Here is a 22,883-nt window from a genome sequence, read left to right as displayed (position 1 = left end):
TTGCTAGAGTAGATTCTAGAGCACACTACGGATGTTCGATGATAGCTCGCTGCTAGGAGATAGATTTTCACTTTGGGAACTTTGGTGATGGTTAAACTGCCGCTGACAGATATTGATCCTTCCAAGCTATGATGAACCGTATGGCTATGATATGTCTAGAACTCCAAATTTATGTGAATTTACATTGGATTTTGAAATATCTGATGAGCATATGACATCCTTATTGAAGCATTAAAGCATCATAGCTTCCAAGGAGCCCACATTCTCCCATAGTGCTTAGCCACTGCATATATGGAGCTTCTTTAGCATTCCAAATCAAAAGGGGATGATGCTAGAGCTGTAGGAATCCTACCTTGGACTATCCATGTTGTCTGACAAGTATTTATCGACTCCAGATCACATGGCCTTGCTTTTGTGTTATTCTTATGCCACATTAAAGATCTTAATCAAATTCTCTTATTACAAGCTTCAGAAAGGGGCCTCGCAATGTCATCTACATATTACGAACAGGGGACCACCATGGTTTTAAGACTTGGAAGTAGAGTGCCATTCCATGCAGTGATGTACCAAGCTGGCATTTGAATATCGAACCAGATCAAGTTATGAATTCCCAAAAAATAGGGTACATTTCTTGGAGAAAATACTGCTGAGAAACAGTAGCCAATTACTAATTTTTGTATCCACCAAACTAAGCGATGCCAGAACAACTATATCAGTAAGATGCGACTCATGACGTAGTCCCATGGGGTAGTGAAGTGGCTGCCACCTGGCATCCCATTGAAGGACACTCCATGTCATTCCCCAAGGCAAACCTAGCCCACAAGTTGCTTTCAACTTCATCAAAATATGTAATCAAAATAAAACAAATATTTATTCCTGGAGAAGCCCTTTGTTTAGAAGAAATTTTTATTTTGAGTCCTACAAATTAGCCAAACCAAACATATTATTGAGTTGATCAAAGTGGACAATAGAAATATTTTTATTTTTTTTTGGAAACCCTAAAAAAACTGTGGAATGATTTCATTTGAAGAGTGTGTATGCCATGTGAAGAGAAGTTCCTTTTCCACTAGGTACTCCTGTATGACACTCATAATCACATACCCTCAAACTAACCCAATGGACCCTTGAACCACAAGTCATTTTGCAAAAGGGTCTTGTGATTGGTCCATCAAAAAGTTAGCCAAGGAATAGATTATCGTTAGTTGTAGGTGTAATGCTGATCCCATATCTGGGGCTCAGACCTATAACTAGTCAATATAGAAGTCATGAATTTCGTGATGTGAATAATGATATTGTAGAAATTAAGGCCTTTGTCCTTATAAGCCCCAATCTTCACATAAAGGCCTATACAATTCCTGTAGATGAAAGATGAACCACTGCTGGAATCAAGTTACTTTGACGGGGTATCTGTGATGCCCACGCTGGTAGAGATGTATCTTGGGTAACAAAGACCAAACCAACTCAATGGTGCAGAGCCAACTTTGTAAGGAAAGATCCTAGATTGCAAAACCATGGCAAGATTCCCCGTGTGCACTAAGACACGTTGACGTCTTGCTCTTAATCGTATATAGCCTGTTTAAGATAACATGTCATAAACTGCTTTAAATCACACATTCCCAAATACTCCCACTGAAACTGGGAATATTGAAAGCCAGGAGTACTTAGAATATCTAGGTTAGATTAAAAACAAATCCACAAGTATCCTGACTACAAAGAAATCCATAAGCTATTGCCTTTTAAATGGTCACCAGTGTTCGAAAATTCTGCCACCCGCCTAGTTGGCCAATCACCTAAAATACCTAGGCGAACCTAGGCAGTTTCCGTCTAAGCTTCCGCCTAGGCGGGCAAGACGCTACAGTCAAGGCGGCTACCTAGGCGCCACCTCGATGCAGATTGCCGAGAGCGAAGGTTCCAATTCTAATTCAGCTCCCTTATTCGGCAATTTTGATAAGGAATCTTCACAAAACCCATTTTTGTAAAGATTGGAATCTTAATTATTTATATTAGGAATCTCGATTCCAACACTTGTAGAGTCTCTTTTCCATTATTTACTGATTCTTGGTTCCGCAATTGGCGAATCTCAATGCTGAGTTTGTTCAAACTGGATTCCACATATAATAATACTCGATTCGATTGATTTTAATCTGGATTCCTGAACAACAAGTACCACGTTTCGTAGATGCAAGAAACAACGAACTAATAAAACATCGAACTTTGCTTCCTCCCTCATGTAACCTTGATCTGTTATTTTCCTGAATTGTGATACCATGAAATCAAATACTAGTATCCTAGGTGCATAAATATGTCACTTATTAATTGGCTGAAATATTTATAGATTTTGATATGGGTTATTTGGAAACCGGAATTGGAGACGATTATCTTCCATAGTTCATTTGTGCTCCACAAGAATCTAATGAACACATAGCCGAAGTTTTGGTTCCATAAATCAACATTCAAATGCAAAAGTCTAGAGTGTCTCTATCTTTTGCGCACGTACCAAGCCGGCCTTCACCTAGACTTCACCACCCTTAGAGTGTCTCCATCATCTTCTATTGTCACTCAGAAGCTCCTCGCTGCAGCTAGAAGGGTGGAAAAGGATAAAATTGTAGCCCCTCCTTCCCCCCCCCGGCCCCCCCTTCTCTCTCTGAGCAATATTCCTATTAGTATGTAATGAAAATTGTGTATCGAAGGTATTATTTCTTTTATTCTTTAATTTCACGCAATATGCAATCTTCAGTTGTCATTTAATGTTGCAATACGTAATCTTCAACTAACATTTAATATCAAAATCTTTATAATCTCCTATGCATGTGTATTATTTTTTGATTCATACAATATGTAATCTCCTATAAACTTCTAAATCTGTCACTATCTATCCATGTGTTTGCTTGATGCTTGATTAAAAGGGGGTTACAAATCTTGATTGCTAGATGGGTAGAAACTCGAATTGAACCTCCTATGAACCTCGATTTAAATTTGGGTCGAATCTCGAATCCAAACTGGTTTTTTAATCTTGATTCCTACAGTTTTCTAGAGTGTATATAACCGGATTCCTGTTGGAGTAGACAACCTTGTGTCTTTGCAATCGGTGAGCTATCTCTGATTAGGAACCATCACCCATTGTACATTTTAAGGGTTTTTTGGATGAAGTGATGTTGGGAAACCAATCCCTAGGTTTTGAGTTGGTCTTCAAGTACAAGTTACCATGTGTGGCTCATGTGACGTAAAAAGACATCCAAACACTTGCTACTTGATAAGGAAATGAAGATGCATTTCTTTGTTCAAGTCCCCTAAGGTGCTGAAGGATCTCTAAAATATTAGAATCGTTAGTCTTAGTGGCTAAATGAGTAGTGGATGGCTGAGCCTTGTCCTTTTGATGGCCATGTTCTTGTAGTAGCTGCAGCAAAGTTTCTCTTGATTCTGACACTTCTCTTGGATGGGATCCTGTGAGCTTTATCTTTTCCATGGATTTTCCCTATAATCATATTGCTATTTGCAGCCAAAGTAGGGTGCTCAACTATAATTGTGAGCTATAGTGAGGTTTTCATGAACCAATGTTTGTAGTAGATTTTACGGATGGCCTTAGTGCTAGGTTGGCAATGAGATCAATTACCTCCAATTCTTTTTTAGTTATGGATCTAACATGTAGAGCCATGAGGGATTATTTATTGCTTACCATGCGGAACCTTAGAGAGAGAACGTAGTATAGGATTTCATGTGGGGTGGAAAATTAATAAAGGAAGATATTATTAGGACACAACTGGTCATTGAACCAGTGAGAGCATTGGTCCTGTTAAACTAGTCAAACTACCGATTTAGCAGTGAGATCGGTTTCTAAAATGTAAATAAAAGAATATAAAAAAATGTCACAATGGTAACCGGTCCATATTGGCTTTTGATTGATTTGACCATTTGGCTATTCAAAGATTTGACTAGACTTGTTCCAGCTGTAGTTGCCTGTTTGGCCAACCAGTCTGCTCTGGTCTTAATGGTATGGAGAGAAGAAATTCCAGAGCAGGAGAAACTGTAAAAGTAGGGATGTATTATCTCTTTAAATGTGGTGTCTAAATGTCTATAATTGCATTGATGCTCTAGATGTGAAGGCTAGCTAAATTTCTGTCTTACGGTCATCCAATACGGAGTGATTGTGCAATGTGACCCTAATATCCTACGCATGCACTCCATCTTATACAACCACCTATCTCCTCTGCTTGTTAGCTCGATTCGCTGTGTTGAAAACCTTGGGAGAATCAATTGGTTGCAGTAATCTTGTGGAACTTCTTGAAGGCATAACTTTTCACCGAGATGTATGTTTAGGGTGATCTAAGGGTTAAATCAGGGATCTCTACGTGATCTATGAAGCATATCTCTGTGGGTTCTTTGTTATGCAGACATTTTGGACTTGAGCCCATTGTTGAAAACCTGTCTGAAAAATGAGTGATGAAAATTAGATTTCTTTATTTTCGTTATAGATTCCTTATTTTAATTGGATTTTCATTTAAGTTATTAGGTTTCTAGAATGTAAAAATTCCATCATATTTTGACTAGAAGCCTTCAAGTTGCATTGTTTCCTTGACTCTTTAGTATTTAGTTTTAGTGCTTTCTAGACGTCCAAGTATAGGGTAAATAGAGCTTGGGACTCTCTATAAATACCCATGTAGGCCTATGTCCAATTCATGTTCATCATGAGTAATGAAATTTGAAATTACATTTGTGGTGAGAGGCTACATTTCCAGGAGGATCTCGAGTTTTATTGTGTGGGAAGTGGCAATCTTTAGAGGAGGAATTCCTCAACTTGTTTTTGTAGGAGTGCAATCTTTAGAGGAGTAATTCCTCAACTTTTTTTTGTAGGAGTGATGCTACAACTCTAGCTTAAGATTCGTGCGGTGTCCCCAACAAATTAGAGCCTTCTTCTTTCCATTCTTGTGTAGTACATCTGCAAAGATTCTCCACAACTATATCTGTAACTCATTCAGAACCTTCCTTAATCCCTGGCTAAACCTTTTGAAACCGTAGGTAAACTAGCTCAAAATCACCCTAACCATATATATATATATATGCCCATGGTAGCCTTCAAACTCAAGTTTAAACCCTTGATTTTCCCGAATTCAATCTTGGAATCCATGGTAGCCTTCAAACTCAAGTTTAAACCCTTGATATTCCCGAATTAATCTTGGAATCCATGTCATCATCCTTCACCTTGCAGGACTTTTTAATTTGTAGCTAACTTCAACCACTGAAAACCTTTGTAGCTAACTTCAACTGCTGAAAACCTAAACGCTATCCTAAACCTTGCCCTAACCCAACAAAAACCATCTCCATAACCAAAACCTTAGTGATACTTTTATTAGACCTTGTATTATCTAATTCTACCCCAACTAGGAAACCTTTATGACACCCAAAATCCTAGTGTCCTTTTGAAATCCTAACCCAAACCTAGTTAAAAATTTCAATCTTACCAAAATCCTTTGTTTTGATGCCTGTCTTGTGTGTGACACTATGAGCCAAGCTCCGTTGATCCTATATCAGTTATGGTAATTAGAGCAAGTTATTCCTTGGGAACTTGCATTGATTTCCGCCATATCAACTTGAATGGGTTGTATATATGCCTCTCATCTATCTCTGAACAGGGGACAAGCTTCCAGTGCAAATGCTGGATTGAATGAACACCAAGTAATAAATTATATCAATGTGTTGTTTGGAGAAATGGCCAATATAAATAAGCTGTCAAGTAATCATAGTGGTGAAGGAAGGAAGCAAGAGATTGCTCCTCTAAAAGAGAACTCTATGCTGTTCCTCCTAAAGAAATAGTTGGTCAAGAAGGAGCTTTAAAGCCATCAATTTATTCACCAAGCTCTTGATCAAGCTTGTGAAAACATGGGTAGAAGTTGGCAACTGCTGGTTTCTTTGAAAGCCGCATGAGTTTAAATTACCTATAATTGATTTGGTAGATGATCTTATCTATGATGATTTTTTGGTGAAAGTTGTTCAACAAATGATGGGAATAATTAATCCCTCAACACAAGAAGTTGTAGACGTGACCCCCTTTTCTAAAGATAATGTTGAATGAATACAATAAGATTGAAACACCAGAGGAATTAGGTGTGTTTGTCCCAATTTCTCCATCGACATACATTGATGCTTCTCTTAAAGGGTTCTCATATGAGTTAGTATAATCATCTGATGCGGTACCATCCAAACATTTAAGAAACATGAAGAAATGGATGAAGATGACAATAGATTTAAAGGGGGAACCATGCAAGCTTGACTATAAAGCTCGAGGACGAGTTTTCTCCAATTGGGGGAGAATGATGCCGAGCGTTCTAAAGGCATGATTTTTCATTTGGATGTTTGTTTAGGGTGGTCCAAAACTTAAATTGAAGATATTTTTGAGATCCCCGACCCATATTGCTATGGATGTTTTGTAATTTGGAAGTTTCAGGCTGCAAATCGTTTTTGAAAGGCTGCTAGAAAATTTACCCACTGAATGATTTTTTTTTTTTGTGATAATTTTTTCCTTTTGATAATTTGGCTTTAATTTTATTGAAGTTATTGGGTTTCTAGGAAGTAAGATTTCAAGCTTATTCGGATTAAAAACCTATTAAGTTGCATAGTTTTCAATCTTATTCGGATTAAAAACCTATTAAGTTGCATAGTTTCTAGAATCTTTAAAAGTCTGTTTGTATGCTTTTAAGAGTCCAAGTATAGGACCATAATTAGAACTCTATAAAAATACCCATGTAGGCTTATGGCCAATTCTATATTCAATTTGAAAAGTAAAATTTGAGTTTTCAATCGTGGTGAGGAACAGCCTTTAGAGGAGGGATACCTCAACTCATGGAAGAGTTGCAACTCTAGTTTAACCTTAACATTGCGAGGGTATCCCCAACTTGTTAGAGCCTTCCTGTTTCTCTTTCTTTGTGATATATCCCCTCCTAAGATTGCCCAAAACAAATTTGTTACCCGTTTAAACCCTTCCATAAACTCTAGCCAAACCTCTCGAAACCTTTAGTAAACTAGTTCAAAAGCTACCTTAACCAGATACCAACCATCAGAGTCCTTCAATTTTAAGTTTAAATCCCAGCTTTTCCCTAATTCAGCTCTAGGAATCATTGGCTTCTTCCTATCTTGCTGACCTTCTAACCTGTAGCAAGCTTTAAACACTTTGGAAACCCTAAAACCTTTCCTGTCCTGAACCTTGTCTAACCCAACCAAACCCTTCTCCATAATCCTAACTCTAGTTTAGTTCAACTAGACCTTGCATTTCCGTTTTTACCCAAATTGGGAAATCTTTATCACTTCTGACATCCTACTCTCCTCATATTTATAGGATCCCTGAGCCCATCAGAACTCCCAATCCATACCTAATTAGAATTTCCAATCATTACTTAAAACTGTCTTTTTACATGCATGTCACATGCAACACTTGTGTAGGGGCCAACAAGTCCTTTTGGTTCCACATCAAGTAATGCACACTAATTCGTTGGTTGGTTTGGGGCATCCCCAAAATGTCTAAAATTGGTATTAGTGGTGCATTTTGTGTTTGATGATGAACATTTAGCAAATAGCTAGCACCATAGTAAAGCTCACCTTCCATAAGAAGCATTAACGCCCGTCACACATTATAACCAAAAGTATCATTGAATAATTTGAAATAGGTATATATTTTCATCATTTTATTGTGGCTCACACCTACCCCCTAAGCCAGAACTTGAATTTTGTTTTTTCTCTCAGAATTTGTTGCATTTTTTCTTTTCAATTTTCTTAAAATTTACTTGGCATCTTGGCATCCATGCTAATTCATGTGTATCCAATCATTAACATTTTCAGCTGAGCTCTGGTTTTGCAATTGGCGAATCGTTGCTGCCCATGAACAATGAATTGTGCAAGCTATTCAACGACTGCAAAGATTATGTCATTTCTACAGTCCCTGGTGAAATGAGTGGTGAGAAAATTGATGATCTCTATCAGGTACACAGTAAATTGGTATATGGAGCCCACTCATGGTGACCATTTTTTCTATTTTCTTTTTTACAGCTGTCAGTTATACCCTTAATAGTCTTTATAAATTGAAATTCTGGTTTTTGTTGATATTGGTGGTATTAATGTGTCTCTAAAGGTCTATGAAACTATGGAGGCCATTGTACTTCATCCAGATGATAGCTCAACTCTGAAGCAACTCTCTGAAGAAACCAATTCTGAAGGACTAAAGCGTCGGTTAGGCAAAATGGGATTGAACTTCACAGTAAAAAATCGGCACTTTTTTAGGAGGTCTGTTCCCCAGGAAGGGAAGTGTCCTGATGAGAAGACCACACGAGTATTTTCGCAGTTTCTTGAAGGGAAATCATCTTTGTTCACAAAGAAGCCCACAAAACCTAGTAATTCCGAGGCAGCACCATCACTGTGTACAGATGAGAGTGATTGGACCGTGATTTGAACCCATTGTGCATAACCTTCACTTTTTTGATGAAGCAAAATAACACTGTAAAGAAAAAGAAATCTGTACAGAATCTTGCTTGAGGAAATTCATGGCAGTGTTAATCATGCTCACTGTGGTGGTCATCCATCCATTATGTGTTTCAAGAGATCAAGTTTTTAGCTTGTCTTATTGAGGGCTTGAGGCTATTAAGCACACACTTAAGAAGCAAAATAAAATCTTATCCTTTGTAGCTTGTCATAAGCCTTATGCCACTTGCAGCTTTATGTAATGTACTGTTCTATCCATCAATGATATAAGAACTTATTGTGAAGGGCTTCGTAATTATATTTTAAGCCCAGGCATCTTTCCCGTTAGCCTTTACCACAAATTTGAGCACATTTATGGCTGTATCAAAATGCTTGTGTTTCTAGCCTGTTTGGATTTCTGCTGTGCTAACTAGTGAGGCTTTGTATCGAATTGACCTTGGGTTTATTTTGTTTTATTATATTACAATTTTGTGTTTATTTGATGTTTTCCACAGTGCTGCAAAGGCCTGCTCAGATTCCCTAGGGTAATCCATTGCATGGAGACAGACTTGAGCATCACACATAGGACTCAAGATCTTAGTTTTTATCATCCCTCTTCTTTTGAGCACAATGCATTAACAGAGATTTGATGGAGACGTAGCAAGTCACCTATCCCTTGGCATATTGAAATTGCTGAGCTTTGTGATTCATTGACTGTTGCCTTTTTCATTCAATTTTGCAAGGCTGCTGATTAGGGACTGCATTGGATGGATGACCTATGTGTCGATGAGGTAATTACATTCCTTCTCATACAGATTTTCCTCAACATCTCACCCCTTGCAGGTTTGTGTTTTTCTTGTGCTTTTTCTTTAGTATGATTTTTTTTTTTTTAACGTATGATGTATTTTACCCAGTTCAATGAATTAAAAATCACTACCAAGTAAAAAGTAATACTACTTAGTTGCTAACCATTCCCCTTCTCACATTTATATATCTTTCAAACAAATTACACAAGTTGAGTCACCCTCTTCTTGTGCAATGCCCCACTGGAGCCCAAAAATCAATGTCATCATCTCATTCAGCTCTTTTTCTTTGGGTAGTTTAATGGTGGGATTTAAACTTGGGAAATTGTGTTTCAATCATCAATTCTGATCTCTTTGAGCTCTTGCTACGACGTTTCTTCGATCTACTCTTGTTTGATGTCGTTTTGATAGTTTGTGAGGAGGTTGGTGCACTATTATCTTGGGATGATTCTTGTACAGGTGGGGGCGAGTCCTCTTGGGTTTGATTGGTATTGGCCTGGGGCATAACGAGGTTTGGCACCACAAAATTGGTTACCCAAAAGAGAAACAGGAGGCCTGCACTGCAGTCACATAACCGACATTTTAAAATGGCTTTTGCTTAGATTTGGTCAGTATACGCACTAAGTAAAGGCAAAAAAAAAATAGAGAAACAGGAGGTCTGCACTGTAGTCACATAACCGACATTTTAAAATGGCTTTTGCTTAGATTTGGTCAGTATAAGCACTAAGTAAAAGAAAAAAAAAAAAAAGGAAAATATCTTTGTACACCCTCCTTTTAATTTCATTTTCAACTTACGGTTTGAAAACATAACTAGTGGTATAAATAGCCTATATAGTATATCTTCTAACCCTTTAGACCAATTTTATCTCTTCTGACAACAACTTTTTTGGCCAAACAAAATAAAAAAAGGCATCATTTTCTATTCTTTTTTAACTCCCCCACCTCCCCTCCCCCTCCCCCTCCCCCTCCCCCTCCCCTCTTTTAGTTTATTTCTTTCTTTTTTAAGTTTTGTTTTGAAGTTTTATTTAGTTTATTTCTTTCTTTTTTAAGTTTTGTTTTGAAGTTTTATTTTGTGAATGTTAGGCAAAATGAAACCGATGAACTAACTCAACTCATTCAACTTGGTATTTTAAAATACAAGAAGAGAGAGAGTGGGGGTTAAAAAAGAATATAACAATATGTCTTTTTCATTTTTGTTTGGCTAAAAATGTATGATCAAAAGAGATAAAATTGGTCCAAGAGGTTATAAGATGGGTGCGGTTTGTATAGAGTCAAGGTTCTAAACAATCAAATGAGAACCCACCTTCAAATAGCATTGAGAAATATGTTTCAACATTGGAAATCTTTGTGATAGCTTAAAAAATATTTTTATCTTTAATTCTAAAATTTAAAGTTTAAAAAGTTGTGTAGATGGAACAAATCTATGAAAACTTGAAAAACTTGAAAATTGACTGTCCAAAAATGCGTTTTGAGATGCACTATTTTCAAAACTTGAAATCCATTTTTTTTTTATGTTCATGCATCTTGATGCCGATCAATTTGAAAATATTTGGGTATCAAAACAACCCCTCCTAATGAATTTTTTGAGGTGGGCTCTAATTTGATAGTTTAGGGCCTTGGCTCTATATAAACTTTTCCCTTATAAGATATATTATGTAGGATCTCAATGCCACTTGATATGTTTTCAAATCCTGTTCAAAATGAAACTTGAAAAAAAGTGTGTATATTTTTCCAAAAAAGAATGGTTCCTTTTATTACCTTACAAAAGTTGTCATGAAGTTAAAAGTGTCTAGTAAACTATACCAAAGTTTTTGGGAAACAAGATTTTCATGGTTTTAACAGCCGTTATCACAGTCGACAGTAATAATCATTACAACAAAAGTCCAAATTATGGCAGATAATTGGACATAATGGTTGTATCCAATTATAGTGGCCGTTATATTGGGAAAGGCTACTGACCAGTATCAGCGAATACCGGTTTTGATTCCGGGCTTTTACCATGCTTCATAAATTGCGAGCACTCGCAAGTTTTAATAGGACTTGATTTTCGGAAGAGTTCTTCCTCTCAACCAGACCTTGTATAGAATGAACAGTTGAGATTACATAAAACATATGAACAATATGACGCATGTATCGTGATATAATTTGAAGAGGGCATCAGGAGATCACTTCAAAGATTTTGTTGCCTATAATTTACATTGAGAGTCAATCGGTGTTTAGGAAAACAAATATTGGGGTGAATCATCCACCCACTGATATTGTTTTTGGCTTTACTAAATCGTTGTTCCAAACAGGTCCAGTTATGAGGTAATATTAAAAATAAAAATAAATATATAATAAAATAAGCACTAGGAATTTTTGAACACTAGAGATGTATCTAAAAAAGCAAAATCCAAATGAAAAAAAATAGAAAAAGGTCTTATCTTTATCTTTTTTCTTTTTTTTTTTTTTTTTTTTTTTTGTTCAAGGTTTGGCAGAGGGGAGAGCATAAAGCGCACCTGATCGTACTAATTGGTCGGAACCAGACCAGTCCTGGCCAATTCCGAATGCAGATCGAATGTTCCGAATCTGTAACGCATTTTTGGAAATGCCACCATCAACTAAGTATCCGTTGGGCCCTTAAAGAAGTGAGAAACAAATTAATTCTCCAAATTTTAATACCCCTCCCTTTATTCCCGGAAAATTATTTGAGTTCACTTTTTATTTTCTTTGCATGATCAGCTAATTATAAGCGTGTTTGACTCACATGAGTGTATAGTGGGAAAATTGTAGTTGTAGAGTAATGATTTGCTAGGTGGTCCTTTAATTCATTCTAAACTGGGCAAAAACAATAAAAACAAAAGAACTAGGATAAATGGGAATCATTTAATAAGCACCTAGAAAATTGCAAATACCCCCCAACCCCAACTTGGCGTTTCTCGACAATGTCCCCCAATCAATCTTTTTCTCACAAGTTTTACCCCAAAATAAAGTTTCTAGCAAATACCCCTTCATAAAAAAAGTCATTAGTTTTTTAACAAAAATGCCTTTGTCCGTAACATCACATCCCTATAAGATGCTCAACGATTCGAAAGAATGTCGGATCAAGTCCACAAAGGGCTGGACCGAGAGGGGACATTGCCGGACGGCACTTTGGCCCTATTGTCAGACCACATGGGCCTGTTGCCGGACCGCATGGGCATATTGTAGGACCGCATGGGTATATTGCAGAACCGCATGGGTCTGTTGCCGGACCGCATGGCCCTGTTACCAAAGTGCTTTTTGGCAATATCGAATCGATTGGGCCTATTGCCGAACCGTTCTTTGATAGTGCCGAAAAACTTGTTTATACTGCCGGACCGCCTTTTTTAGTATTAACGAAAAAGTCAAGTAGTCATTGTTAGAAGAGAGAGGGCATTTTAATCCTAAAAGCTATAATTTTTTGACCGGGATATTTACTAGAAAAATTTATTTTGGGTAGGAATTACCTAAAAAAAAACGTTCTTTTGGGTACGTAAGTGACGAGAAAAAGTTATGTATTAAGCATGAATGGATAGAAATTCCAGGTTGAGAGCCATTGGTGAGAGAGCAAACAGCAGTAAGGTCATTAAGTACATCCAGTGAGAGAGATACCCATCGGAAATAATGTATACGACACGGTTTCTTTTAGTCCATGTAGAAATGAGCCACCTCTTAAAAATTTATTTTTGATGAGATGTATTTTTGGACTTAATATTTTAAGACATGTAATCTCTAACATAGAGATCATTAATATGAAAAATTAAATAAATTTGGAAAATTATAACATCCACTAATGTACTTTGAAAATAGGAAAGTATTGCATCCACGTCATGTGGATATTTGAGGGATATATATGTACCTTTTCAATGGCCTAGATTAGGGCAAGCAATGGACCTGGCCAGCCCGGCCCTTGGGCCATAGTTTGTGGCCGATGCCCTAGTCTTTGGGGACTGGGGCACGTAGCCCATTACCACCCCTAGTCCAGGTTGAATATTGGCCAATCCGAGGGCTAAATATCTATATGTTTTATATTTTTTAATACATTCAAGTCACATGAAAATTGGGAAGTACATGACTATATATAAGCTCAAAATAAAAATAATAATAATAATAATAATTATGCAGCAACAATAACAATAATAATAATAATAAAAGAACAACAACAACAATAAAATGATGATCAAAATATCCCAAAAACTCTTCAAAGATATTTTGGGAAATTTTTCGAATTCTTATTTTTTATTTTTTTGGGCATACCCTATAAATATGTATGGATGCCCAAGTTCTCTTTTAAGCGTAATGTGTGAAAATAATAAAAATCAAATCGAATTTGTAGCCTTAGAATTGGCTCAAGCTTGATCTAAACCCTGTTCACCTTCAAGAGAGTCTACATCTATATCACCACTTTCAAAATACAATAAAAAAAGGTTATTTTTTTCTTTGTTGTTTTTGGGTAGATCAACGGGGATTACAGGCCCCTACCGTTTTGTAAATAATAATAATAAAAAAAAGTATTAGTAAGAATGGAGGGCATAACTTTTAATAAAGCTGAGGTGATACTCTACCAACACGGCACAAACTCAAACTACTCGAACTGACAAAAGTAAAAATATATTAATAACAATAGTGGTATTACCTAAGTGGGATGAAGGTCGAGTAATCCCCTGTTGAGGCCGGAGAGTTGCGAGAGAGGACGAAAAGCGCATTCAGTGGTTGAGCAGTGGGAATATGGCGAGGGAGCCTCCTAGAAGAAAGGATTATAGAGAGAGAATGATATGCAGAAGGAGGAGGAGAAAGGATTGTTGATGTAGAATGGTGTTCAGTGGATGAGAGCCTTGTTGAGGTAGGGATTACAGAGTGAGGGGTTACAAAAGCGGGGGTAGGGTAGAGAGCGAAATTAGGGTTTTGGAGTGTGAGGCATCTCATGATGTTCAGTGGATCTCGGAATGGGGGAAATACATGTTTTTGTAGTGGAACCACCTTTTCTCGGTTTCAATGGATAATGAGGCTGTGGCTCTCCTGTTTCTTACCTGATGAGCGTGTATAGCATGTGCTTGTGCGAGCATACTGTACAAGAACTCCTTCAGGCAAAATAGCTGCCTAGAAGGACTTATTTTATGGAAAATTGTTTCGTGTGGGCTGGACCGCATTTCGACATATGCTGTCAAGAAAGCGTAAAGCATCCATCTCGTGTTTCAGCCAAAAATAATAGAAACTAGCGGTCCAAATACTTTCTTACTAAAATTATTATTTTTAGTTTTAAAATATTTATTTATTTTTTCATATTCATTATCTCTATATTTGAGATTACATGTCTTTAAAAATTAAGTCTTAAAATACATATTAAAATAGATTTATTAAGATGCCTGCATTTCTACATATGCGGGCTTCGCCGCATCCTTCTTTTATTGGAAGTTTTGAGATCCAAGTATGACTAGGTTTTTTTTTTAAGAAAAAGGATTTGTTTTTGAGTTTTTGAATATCTAGATCCTTTTCAAAATTGGATGGTTGTTGTTCAGTATTGGGATGTCGATTTATTTCTTTAGTCACATAGATAGTGGGAATTAGCTTTTTTTTCATTTTTTTGGGGAAAAATTACTTGTGTGAAAGGGATTCAACATATTTATTATGTAATGGATCAGTATTTTGCAATAATTATGTTGAGACAACTCCGGACCCGTGGCCTATTTTATTTAGCTTTTTCTTCTTTTTTTTTTAGAATAGTCACCTATCGGATAATTCCAACACTGTAAGTGTGAAAAATGTTGCAAGTTTCCTGCCATCTCTATGAGTAAGGGCTGGTCCAGTGCTACCAAAACCGTACATATACGCTTTCAGTATTTGGAATATTAAACAGCCCAACTTCTTAAGCTATCTAGGATAAGGAAAATGAGGCCTATTATAAGTTATTATTATTATTTAAATTCTTAATAAAATTTATATGATGTAATTAATTTTATTTATTATTATTTGTATTTGAATGTATTTTATTTTTCATTATTTTCTTTTATGTAAATTTTACTTTATTATTTCAAATTTTCTATTTCTAAATTTCTATTCTATTTTTTTAATCTATTTTAAATTTTTATTCTACTATTCTATCATTATATATATATATGTGTGTGTGTGTTGGGGGGGATTATATACAATGAGACTATTTACCTTTAGTATAAGGAGGTCACAATTACCTATAAATGTCACAAAGTTCGAGAAATTTGTTTTGAACTTTGAGCTTGGTGAATGAAATGAATGTAGCCACCAGCTTCACATCCAATGGTTAGGATTTAATTGTGAGCACATTGTACCAAAAGTAAATAGTCTCATTATATATTTTTCAAAAGTAAATGGCCTCATTATATACATTCTTACTTTCCCTATTAAATATTTCATAATAAAAAGTACTCTATTATGCTAAATTCTATTTCAAGATATTTTATTGAGAAAACACAATCAAATACAATTACAAATAACTAAAATAAGTAATAAACAAAATTGATTATATTACATAAATTCTATTATACTAATTAAATAGTAAAAATTTAAATAATAATGATAAAAATAACTTATAATAGGTTTGGTATTTCTTATGCCGAACATCTTAAGAAGTTAGGTTGCCCAACATTAGAAACACCAAACAATATGCTGCTCGGTGTTGCAAATATCGAACAGGCCCTAAGTAAGAGATATTGTTTATAAGTTGAGTTGTTTGGTATGCCAAACACTAAACAATGTGTATGTTTGGTGTCGGTAGTATGACACATGCCCTTATTACTAGAGATGGCCCAAAACTTATGGATTTCCTATCTGTCAGTGTTCGAAATGTTGGACAGGTCGGCAATTCTCCAAAAAAAAGAATAAATGAAAAGAGTTGCGGGTGGGGGATAGTCCCCACATAAATTTTCCCAAAATATGACCCATACCGTAATAAACGCGATGATTGGTTTTTTTTTCTTGGAGGTTAGTCATTGAGTTTTACATATTACACACCCAAAATTTGAGATCTGAAAACTATTCCTAGCCTTAATTTTGCTCGAGCGGGCACATGAAATCTTTTTCACATGACCTCTCTATATGTACATGCTGCAGGAGTAAATACCATGCAAAATGACGTATGATATATGGCATACAAATCAGACATAGACAGTTAGTTTTGACAAATCGATGGTGGAGAAGAGACACGTCTTAATATCCCGTCACTAGGAACTGTGATCCGCTTTTACCATTTGTTTTAGGGGAATGAATGGTGGAAGATTTATTCATACCACATATATTGCACGTCAATGCTACATTTTGTAGTTTCCTTGTAAATAGGATATGCTTCCTTCATTTGTTACTGAAACATGTGGTACGTACCCTCTAGATTTGGGAATGATACCCTCTAAAAAAAAAAGAGCCTAGGCTTAAGTGGTTAGCGTTTGATGATATGCAATGCTATATCCTAGACTCAATTCCTATCAAGAGTAAAAGCTTTCTCCCCTCTGGCTCACCGACCAGAAAACATTTATTCAAAAAAAAAAAAAACAAAAAAAGAATGAGACACATTTACTCAAAAAAAAAAAACAAAAAAAAAATGAAACCCCTAAAAAGTACTTTCCCTAATTTCCAGTCATGCTACCCTCTAGATTATGAAAATAGTTTATTCTCTCATTAATCTCTCCAATCCTTAGCATTCACATACCCAAGTCTCATGTGTCACAAAAACAAACATTATGAGTTCAGCCTTGGAGAAACAAACTTTTTGTAGCTTTATCACTTATAATAAGATCACCATTGGATAAATGTCATAATAAGATCACCGATGGTCTAGGAAATGTCCTAAAAAGATCACCATTGGATGGCCTAGGACAGAGACGGGGTTTTTTTCATCTCTAGAGAGCACAACGTATCCTTGAATGCCATAAGCTTCTTGTTATGAAGATTTAGTTGGATTATGTGTGTTGCACGTAAGAATGGAATCATCAATCACGATTTTCTTATATATATCTATGGGCCTTTTGAATCACCTCATAATCCATCAATATGCTATCTATGTACCTTTTGAATCACCTCACAATTCATCCAAATGTTATGCATATTCTATGAAAAGGCGGCAATTCTATTTCAACTAACAATATTATATTATTTTGCTACTAACCTCCTATAACCTAAATGAAAATCAGCAATACTATTCAAACAACTTTGTAATAATCAACACCATATGCCAAATAATTTGTCAGTGTTCTTCTATCAAAACGCACATCTGATATGAAAGACAAACAAATCATACGAATAACGAAAAGGCATATAATTATACTAACTATAAGAGATAATGAGAGATGAGTGACCCAAAAAGAAGCCTATTGACTACAGATTATATTTGTGGGAATGGATAAGAAACTACTTCATAATCTGTAGGAATGGATAAGAAACTACTTCTAAAGCATAAAAATGGCTTAATACTCTCGAAAAGGGGCAATGTGTAAACCAAGGTTTAAAGCATTAAAAATAACAAATTTTATAAATGTAAGTTTTTACTTTTGTAATAGATAAAACATAAAACTTTATACTTAAAACTTCTAAATTATTCAAAAATCCAAGAAAATAGAATTCAGTCCCTCTTTTTTCTTTTTCTTTTTTTTTTTTTTGTGTGTAGAATGTATTTCATTTATTGTGATTTTAGAAAGCATAGCAACACAAACAGCCTTACCGTTTAAAAAAATTAAAATTACTAAGTTTTAAAAATATAGCTATTATTTAAAAGTGCTGATAAAAAACTATTTCTTGTGAAATGAAAAATTAATGTTGATAACATTAAAAATTCTTTAAAAGATTTATTATGAATGAAATTAATAATCACATCAAGTTATAATTTGTATTCAAAATAATTTTAGTTTTTTAGTGATGAGCCTTATATCAAAGACAATGTTATTTATGTAAAGGAAAACGTTTGTATAGAGCCGAGGCTCTAGACAATCAAATTAGGCCCACCTCAAAATTTCACTAGAAGATATTGTTTTGATGCCTAAATATCCTCAAATTGATCATCTCGACATCAAGATGCATGGACATTAAAAAAAAATGGATTTTAAGTTTTTGAAATATTGCATCTTATAACGTAGTTTTGGACCATCAATTTTCGAGAATTTCACGTTTTCATAGATCTACTCGATCTACACTATTTTTTAAGCTTTAAATTTTATAATTAAAGATGAAAATATATTTTATGGCTATCAAAAAAAATTACCATTGTTGAAACCACATTTCTCGACAATATTTGAAGATGCACTTTACTTTTGATTGTTTAGAGCATCGGCTCTATACAAACCGTACACTTATGTAAAACTTTTAAAATCTATGATAAATAGCTTAAAATGTATAATTAAACCATAATATAGGGTGTAAATAACAAATTATTAAGGTAATATCCAGCAATCACACTTATAACTATTCATGATTATCAATATTATTAAAAACTCAATTCAAAAAATAAAAAAAGATGAACAATAACATATGCTAAGCATGGAGTTGGAACTTACCTTGTTGTCTTCTTGCTCAATTTCCCATATATGGTCAATATCTACGATAAGTTGAATACCAGTCATCAATAAAAAAACCAAAAAAACAAAAAAAAAATTATAATTTACAAAACCATTAACAATAATGGATGAAGGACAAAAATAAACAAAGCAAAAAAAAAGAAGAGAAAGAAGAATACGGGATAAGAAGTATATGGTACGAATATGTGCATTTTCTTAAACCCTATGTCTAATATTTTAGAATGTATTTAGTTCCATATATGACCTACGACCTAGCAATAGCAAACACTTACTTTAAAAAGTGTGACAAATATTTAATATTCTATAAAAATGGACCACATAAAAACTAGATAGACATCTTTCTAATTAAGAAGGTAGATCGACCATCATGTAAAGATTACAAGGTTATCCCCGGAAAGAGTTTGACTACCCAACATAGGCTCGTAGTCATGGACGTCTGCATAAAGACAAAGAGGAGAAGGGTGGAAAGTAATAGGCATCTAAATACTAGGTGGTCAAATATAAAAAATGAGAAAATAAACTTATTTAGGGACAAATTAGTTGAAGAAGGAAAATGAAATTTTGATCATGATGTTAATATAATATAGAATGAAATGGCTGAATGTATCAAAAAAGTGGCAAAAAAGGTTTTAGGATAATCTAGAGGGACAAGAAACTCCTGTAAGGAAGCTTGGTGGTGGAATGAAGAGGTTTAGAAGGCCCCTAGAAAAAAACGGTCATGCTATAAAACTTGGCAATAGGAACAATCAAACCTTAGAAGACTATAAAAATGCTAAGAAAAATGCTAAACAAATAGTAAGTAAAGCTAAACCTAAAGCATATGATAATCTATACAAACGAGGAAAAAGAGAATGAAAAAGATATCTTCAAAGTAGCAAAAATAAGAGAGAAAAAAACGCCTAAACCATATTAAATACTTAAGAGTAAGGATCAAAGGGTCTTGGTATAGGATGATGAGGTCGAAAGGTGGAGTGTCTATTTTAAAAAATTATTAAATGATAAATAAAATGGGAACATAGTGGTAAAAGGGACTGTTGATACAAGTGACAGCAGAGGTCATAGATACATTCATAGGATTAGGATGTTAGAAGTGAAAGATGTTTTATAAAAGATAATGATAGGAAAGGCTTTAGAACCAGATGGTATTTTGATAGAGGTTTGGAAGTACATGGGGGAAATTAGTATTGAATGGCAGACAAAGCTGTTCAACAATGTGTTGAGAACAATGAAAATGGCAGACGAATGGAGGAAAAGTATTGTGGTACCTATTTATAAGAACAAAGAAGACATACATAATTGTGCAAATTATCGAGGAATCCAACATATGAATCATACTATGAAGCTTTGGAAGAGAGTTATTGAGCAATTACTGAGGCATGAAATAAGTGTGTCTGAAAATCAATTTGGTTTTATACCAAGAAGGTCAACAACAGAGGCTATTTTCATACTTAGGCAACTGATTGAGAAGTTTAAGGCAAAGGGAAAAGACCTCCACATGATCCTTATTGATCTAGAGAAAGCTTATGATAGAGTACTTTGAGATTTGATTTAACGGGTGTTGAAAAAGAAATGCATATCTAGACACTACATTAACTTGGTGAGAGATATGTACGATGGAGCGATTATTAATGGACGAACAACTAGTGGAGAGACGAGTGAGTTTTCAGTGACAATAGTTCTACATCAAGGGTCCGCATTGAGCCTGTACCTTTTTGTCTTAGTTATAGATGGCTTAGCTAGGCAGCTACAGGATGAGGTACCGTGGTGCATGTTGTTCGCAGATGGCATACTTTTGATTGATAAGACCCAAAACGATATTAATACAAAATTAGAACTTTGGAGGGATGCTCTAGAATCCAAAGGTTTAAAAATTAGTCGGACTAAGATAAAGTCTATGGAATGCAAATTTGGTAACAATAGGAGTAGAGGTGAGGAGATAGTTAAGATTGACGGTGAGGAAGTACAAAAAAGACCATATTATCGATATCTTGGGTCGATAATCTAGGAAAATAGAGAGATCGACAAAGATGCCATTCACAGAATTAGAGCTAGGTGAGCGAATTGGAGATGTGCAACTGGAATTTTATGTGATCGCCGCATTGAGAAATAAAAAAAAAAAGACAAAACGAGGTATAATATAACAAGGGAGTGAGGGAAAGATAGAGAGAGATAGCCAAAGAACAGCCTAGAAGGTGGGCAAATGAAAACGAAACAAATGAGTAAAAACGAAATAAGGAGGCAAAGGAAAGGGAAACCTCAGATTGGGTAAGGAATAACTTAAATATATGCAAAAAAGATCAAATATGAGGTGTGGACTTCAGATTTGTGGCAAAAGCCACAAATCTACATCAACAACCTAGATTCATAACAATAAAAAGGAGAAAGAAAAGGAACAACAGAAAGAGGAGAGAGAAAACCGTTAGGTCACCAACGCTAGTGGAGACTGGCTCTTTGGTGGTGGAGGTGCTCATAAGTGAGAAGGTGCTCCCCAATTTAAAATTTATGATAGATAATTGTTAGTGTTGTCTTCTTACTATGGTTGGAATGCTGCCACAGTATGGCATGCAACATGTTAACCACCCATGCCTTAAGCTTACTATAGAAATAAAACTTTGAAATGCGAATTCTTACTAGCTTTTTTAAATTTTAAAAAACCACTAGATATGTTCTTGTTTTCCAAATTTAAAACATCTGGATTTAATAAAATTTTCCCTCCTATCTCATGGTTTAGAAGGTTTACTATAAAAAAATTTCTGTACCTTGGGCTTCTTTTGACCATTACATTTTTTTATTTTTCAATGATATCTTTTTCTCTTAAATAGAAAACCAAGTGAGTGGGAGTTTTTGCATGCCTTGTGTCATCCCAAAAGCTGAGAGATCTTCTACAAATGTGTCCCACGAATCGAGGAGGGCGGTCATCATTTTGTATACTAGGACACTCCATCTTAAATTCAGACTTTTCCATCTTGTGAACCATTGTTTGGAAGTGTTTTATATGCATTGTACATAGCAATAATTTTCTCAATAGTTCCATGGTGTATACTTCTCTAAAATTTTATACAAGGCACTAATATACTTCTTTACCTATACACTTTACCCTCAAGTACATCAAGATGGACTGATACAACTACTATAAACTGTGATTTAAGGGACAAAAGAGAGATAAAAAATGTGTCATCGTAGTTCCACACAATTCTATGAAATATGATAAGGGGTGATTGTAATATTATAACTCAAAATACACAAACAAAAGTTAGCACCATAGGACTTTGACATATCATCAAATACTTTACAAATACATCAAATACAACTACATTGGAATACATCAAATACACTAATACATCAATGACTAACAAAGTCATAGACAATATGGAAAATAAAATACGAACTAGATGCCCTAAATTATCTCCTGAGACTTATACATACCAAACTGGATCTCCACTTTCAACAGTATGCAGATCAAGGCCTCATCTCTCCTAAAAGTGAGAAACAATTCAAGGAACCAATTCATTTTATCTCTCACTCTCTCACTCACTCAGGAAACTAATGGTGCACAGATCATAAAAGAAGAGATAGAGACATGAAATCTAGCAACGGTCAATGTTGTGAAGATATGTGACTTATGTGGAGCATAAATATGCGTACAATTGAAGGGCATGATTAAGTATGATAACAACATATGAAATTTACTTATAAATTCAAGGGAGTCAGTTCACCTTGTTGTAAATGAGCTCTTATCAGAGGATACAATTGTTAGAAATAGAGGGTGAAACGGGTTAAAATAAATGATGAAGAAAGCAAGGATATTTCAATCTATCTGATCCTAGATGGGAGATATCGCTTTCTCAAAATGAGGGACTGAGGACCTTCTATTTATATATGTGAGAGATAAGTTTCCTCTTGAGCCTAACCTGCTTCTACCTACATCTTAAACACATAGGTCGGCGGTCAGGTCTCCTCTTGAGCCTAATCTACCTGAACTAACAACTCATATTTATATGCTGGCGGTCATGTCTCCTCTTGAGATTGAGCCATCTAGACTTGTCTCTCATGTTTATAAGTTAACGGCCAAATGGTTGAGGTGAGTAACTCAACCGAG

General features: G+C 35.2%; 1 protein-coding gene and 1 long non-coding RNA gene across 11 annotated transcripts in view; one reads left to right on the top strand and one right to left on the bottom strand.

Moving 5' to 3' along the window:
- The window catches only part of LOC18445756 (Rab3 GTPase-activating protein catalytic subunit), a 63,072-nt gene extending 54,322 nt beyond the window's left edge, over positions 1–8,750 (top strand). For all 10 annotated transcript variants that reach the window (XR_016050451.1, XR_016050450.1, XM_020674475.2 and 7 more), the window contains 2 exons: positions 7,831–7,971; positions 8,120–8,750. Coding sequence is in view for 8 of the 10 variants with exons in the window: in XM_020674475.2 (XP_020530134.2) it covers positions 7,831–7,971; positions 8,120–8,437 (459 nt within the window). In the remaining 2 variants the exon portion in view is untranslated. The remainder of the gene's footprint in view (positions 1–7,830; positions 7,972–8,119) is intronic.
- Positions 8,751–9,402: 652 nt separating this feature from the next.
- LOC105421544 (uncharacterized) lies at positions 9,403–14,184 on the bottom strand. Its single transcript, XR_967054.3, has 3 exons — positions 13,885–14,184; positions 11,747–11,866; positions 9,403–9,808 (listed from the first exon to the last, which is right to left on the bottom strand). It is a non-coding gene; the product is annotated as an uncharacterized LOC105421544 (long non-coding RNA).
- Positions 14,185–22,883: the final 8,699 nt, after the last annotated feature.

Source organism: Amborella trichopoda, chromosome 2 (assembly GCF_054954075.1).
Source record: "Amborella trichopoda isolate Santa Cruz 75 chromosome 2, AtrichopodaSantaCruz75HAP2 v2.0, whole genome shotgun sequence".
Taxonomy (NCBI): domain Eukaryota; kingdom Viridiplantae; phylum Streptophyta; class Magnoliopsida; order Amborellales; family Amborellaceae; genus Amborella; species Amborella trichopoda.
This window is presented reverse-complemented; position numbering and strand designations above follow the sequence as displayed.